Source organism: Macrobrachium nipponense, chromosome 32, assembly GCF_015104395.2.
Source record: "Macrobrachium nipponense isolate FS-2020 chromosome 32, ASM1510439v2, whole genome shotgun sequence".
Taxonomy (NCBI): Eukaryota; Metazoa; Arthropoda; class Malacostraca; order Decapoda; family Palaemonidae; genus Macrobrachium; species Macrobrachium nipponense.
This window is the reverse complement of record NC_061094.1, coordinates 33,985,978-33,989,477: the sequence shown is the minus strand read 5'-3', so window position 1 is coordinate 33,989,477 and position 3,500 is coordinate 33,985,978. Positions and strand designations below refer to the sequence as shown.

The 3,500-nt window shown below is 39.8% G+C and overlaps 2 protein-coding genes across 2 annotated transcripts in view; both read left to right on the top strand.

The window, feature by feature from the left end:
* The first annotated feature begins 377 nt into the window (after positions 1–377).
* LOC135207404 (glutamic acid-rich protein-like) overlaps positions 378–3,500 on the top strand; it is a 132,693-nt gene continuing 129,570 nt past the window's right edge. The window contains exons 1-2 of the mRNA XM_064239132.1: positions 378–516; positions 2,960–3,032. Of these exons, the coding sequence (XP_064095202.1) occupies positions 378–516; positions 2,960–3,032 (212 nt within the window). The remainder of the gene's footprint in view (positions 517–2,959; positions 3,033–3,500) is intronic.
* Positions 3,147–3,500, top strand: part of LOC135207133 (X-ray repair cross-complementing protein 6-like) — a 15,408-nt gene continuing 15,054 nt past the window's right edge. Inside the window, exon 1 of the mRNA XM_064238725.1 lies at positions 3,147–3,200. Within this exon, the coding sequence (XP_064094795.1) occupies positions 3,147–3,200 (54 nt within the window). The remainder of the gene's footprint in view (positions 3,201–3,500) is intronic.

Genomic DNA, 3,500 nt, shown 5'->3' with positions numbered 1-3,500 from the left:
CAGGCGCTGCAAGACATGGGAAACCCTTTCCAGGAAGACAGTGCCGAAATTTTTGCAATAGGCTCCAAAGGTGTAGCTCATCCTAGCTCAGCTGAGCTTGTTCATAATCACTTTAAGAAAGGAAAGTCCCAGTACAAGGAATTTGTGAAAGGCTTGGCTGATAATCCAAATTAACTCTATGAGCCCATCAGGAAGAACAAGCATGAATATGTACTTCTCTCAAAATAAGCCTGTTACAGAACCATCAAAGCAGAAGCAGTTGAAAGAAGAATGACTGCTTTTCTCCAATCATTTTATATTCTCTGTCAGAGGAGGGAATGGAACCTGCAAGAATTCTTTAACCATGAGAATCAGTTGTTCCCTGTATCTCTGTGAAGATGAAACGATTTACAGGTGTCAGAAGTCCCAACTCACCTCCATACTTGCGAAACATCTCGCTTCCAGACCAAAAGCCAGAGGCAGATGACATCATCATTGATGGTTTGGCCTTGGTCCGTGCACTGCCACCCAAAAGATGTAAGCCTTTTGCAGACTATACAACCCTTAACTTTCTGCCAAGAATTAGTGCCTATGTGAATGCGTACAAGTCAACATATACTATTGTCTTTTTTAGTGTATCTGACTGTATAGTTCATCAAGTCTTAAAGCAGATACAAGGTCCAAGTCAGAAAGCAGACATTAGGTCCAAAAGGGGACATGGGGGAAAACACAAGGCGAGAGAAAAGAACAGCAATCCTTCAAACGGGCAAAACTTCTTGAGGCACAATGACAAGAAGTCAGAGCTGTTTCTCTTCCTGGCAGACAGCTCAGATATGTGCACCAAACTTGTCTACCTTGGTCAAAGCCAATGACAACAGATGTCCTTGTCGTTGGCCTGAGTGTGTTCTCAACTTTGCAAAGCATGGGTCTGCAGCAGCTGTGGCTCATGTTGGTCAGAGAAGCCAAAGCATGCCATTCTTACATGCATTTACAGGTTGTGATGCAGTCTTTGCCTTTAGAAGTACATGAGACATTTTTCCAGAGGCCACTCCAGTTTTTTCTCAACTCGGCAAGTGATCTTCGTGTATGATAGGTAAGATAAAGCAGTGTTGACAATGTGGATGAGACCAGACTTAACATGTTTGCAAGAAAGCAGAGACCATATGAAGCCATCCCTCCAACCAGAGCAGCTTTGGCTCAACACACCAAATGTTCAGTATATCGGCAGGCTGTCTATGGGGTCGGGCAATTCTGTGCCAGCCTGAAGCACAGTCCCAGCTGACTAGGGTTGGAATAGATTGGCAAAGACTGGAAAGTCTTCTGGACAGCCAACTCCCTCATTGCAAAAAGTTGTGGACAGCTTACAAAATGTGGCTGCAAGTCTGGTTGCCTTAGCAGGTGCAAATTGCTACATGCTAGGGCTTACGGCTTGCATGCACAGCTTTGTGTAGCTGCAAATATGAGGTGGAACTGATAATGTTGCAAATGATGCTTCGGATACATTAAATGAGAATTTGTCAAACTAAAGGGTAATACCATGCATCTTTAAAATCTTGTGTTCATTTCAGACTTAAAAAGACATTTTGGCTCTATTTTGTTATACTATTATAGTTTTGTGGCTTGTATACTTTTGTAGCATTATGGGGTCCCTTTCCCAAGATGTAATATTGATAATAGCCCAATAGAAATGCTAGGAACAGTTCTCTGGCCTTATAATGCAGGCATAGATAAAGATTTCATGTTTCTATCATCTTAGTTGTAGAGTTTCAAGTGAAATATTACATGGTGGCCATTTTGTACACCATCATCATCACAATGGTAAATATAGTAGTAGGAGCTTTGGTTGCATCTTCAATTAACTCTTCTACTCAGGAAAACATTATCTGAATAATGGATTGATGTATTTATTTCAACTGTGATTACTCAAAAGTGTCAGAATTCGAAACAATTAGCAGCCATCTTGAAAAGTGGTGACCTTATTGAAAGGAAATTTTCTGTGGACACCCAGATTTTTTCAAAAGAGGAGGCTACAATGAGCACTTGTGCCAAAATTTCCAATGCTTGTATTACAAACTGAGGTACATATGTAGTTTTGCCTTGTACGATGTGACCCTTTTCACTGTTCCTTTTCACAAGAAAGATGTGTGATGGCAGTGAATAATTTGAACCAATCAGTTTTGTGGGCCAAATTTTAGCTACCTTTTAACTGATGCAATAGGGGTTACACTTAGTTCCCAGAGATTTTCCTGTACAAGCTAGATTTTGACACTTTTCTCTCGAGCTTGGGCCCTATCACTCTGGCATTCTTATGCCATATCAAATAGGAGATTACAGGAATCAACTCTCCCCTGCTTACTATCATGACTGGGATGTGACATTTCTTGGTTCCAATTCAGTTTGTCCCACCTGGGAGTGAGTCTTCTACATGAAAGGTGATGGTTTGTATTCCTTTATGAATAAATACTCTAAAGTAATTTTCATGTGTAGATAAACTTGAGCCTTTTATCATAATCCTACATCATCCACCCCATATACTCCCTGTTTCCAAAGAAAAATGTGCCTGGTAACAGCAGACAAGTAGAATATTCCCCAATTACCTCTGTATCAAAAGTTACCTACCATGTTACCAAGTTCAAGTGACCGATTCCAGCTTGCGCTGAAGGATACTCCTACATAAAAGGCACTGGTTTATATAATAAAGAAAACTACAAATTATGGAAATTTTATATTATTTTAATGTATGTTCATATATTTTTTAATGTACATTTGATTTTTATTATAAAAAAGTCATAAGTCAAAACATTATTATTCAAGGGATGTCTGAGCAGCACTTTGATCCTGAGCATTTATTCAATGTCTTGAGGAAATCTTGAAATTATGAAGTATCTTTTCTTGATAATGTGAGTTGTTTATCTGTCATTTATGTTATCAATTGGTGTAAACAAAATTGTACCCTATTGGGTTTACTTTTCTTTTGCAGGCGAGCGTGGGGAGGAGAAGGATTTGGAGTTTGCAAGAAAAATTGATCAAGAAATGCGCAATGAATATGGCGGGTTAGTACAGTTTTTTTTACACGAATAGAAAACAGACTATAGTTTTTCCTATTCTACACAATATACAAACCCTCGGTTCTTTATAATAGGAATTACATAATGCAAAGCCTGGAAATGGCTGCTGAACTTTCAAACAAGGTGGTTATGCAGTTAACTACCAGTCTGGAAGTTGGAAGTCCCTCCTGACCCGGATGTAAACATTTCATTTTGTACATGACTTTCCTGTCAGACATATACTTAGCTTACGTCTCTGACGTCACGACAGAATTCAAAACTCGCGGCAAACGCGACAGGTAGGTCAGGTGATCTACCTTACCCGCTGCTGGGAAGCGGATGTAAGAACCAACATACCTTTCTTGCCAGATTTTTTCTGTCGTCGGTGTCGACCACACCTGTTGTCGGTACCTCTTGACAGTTGGATTCTTTTCTCGTTTTCGCCCTAGATTGTTTCTACGGACTTTTAGTGAA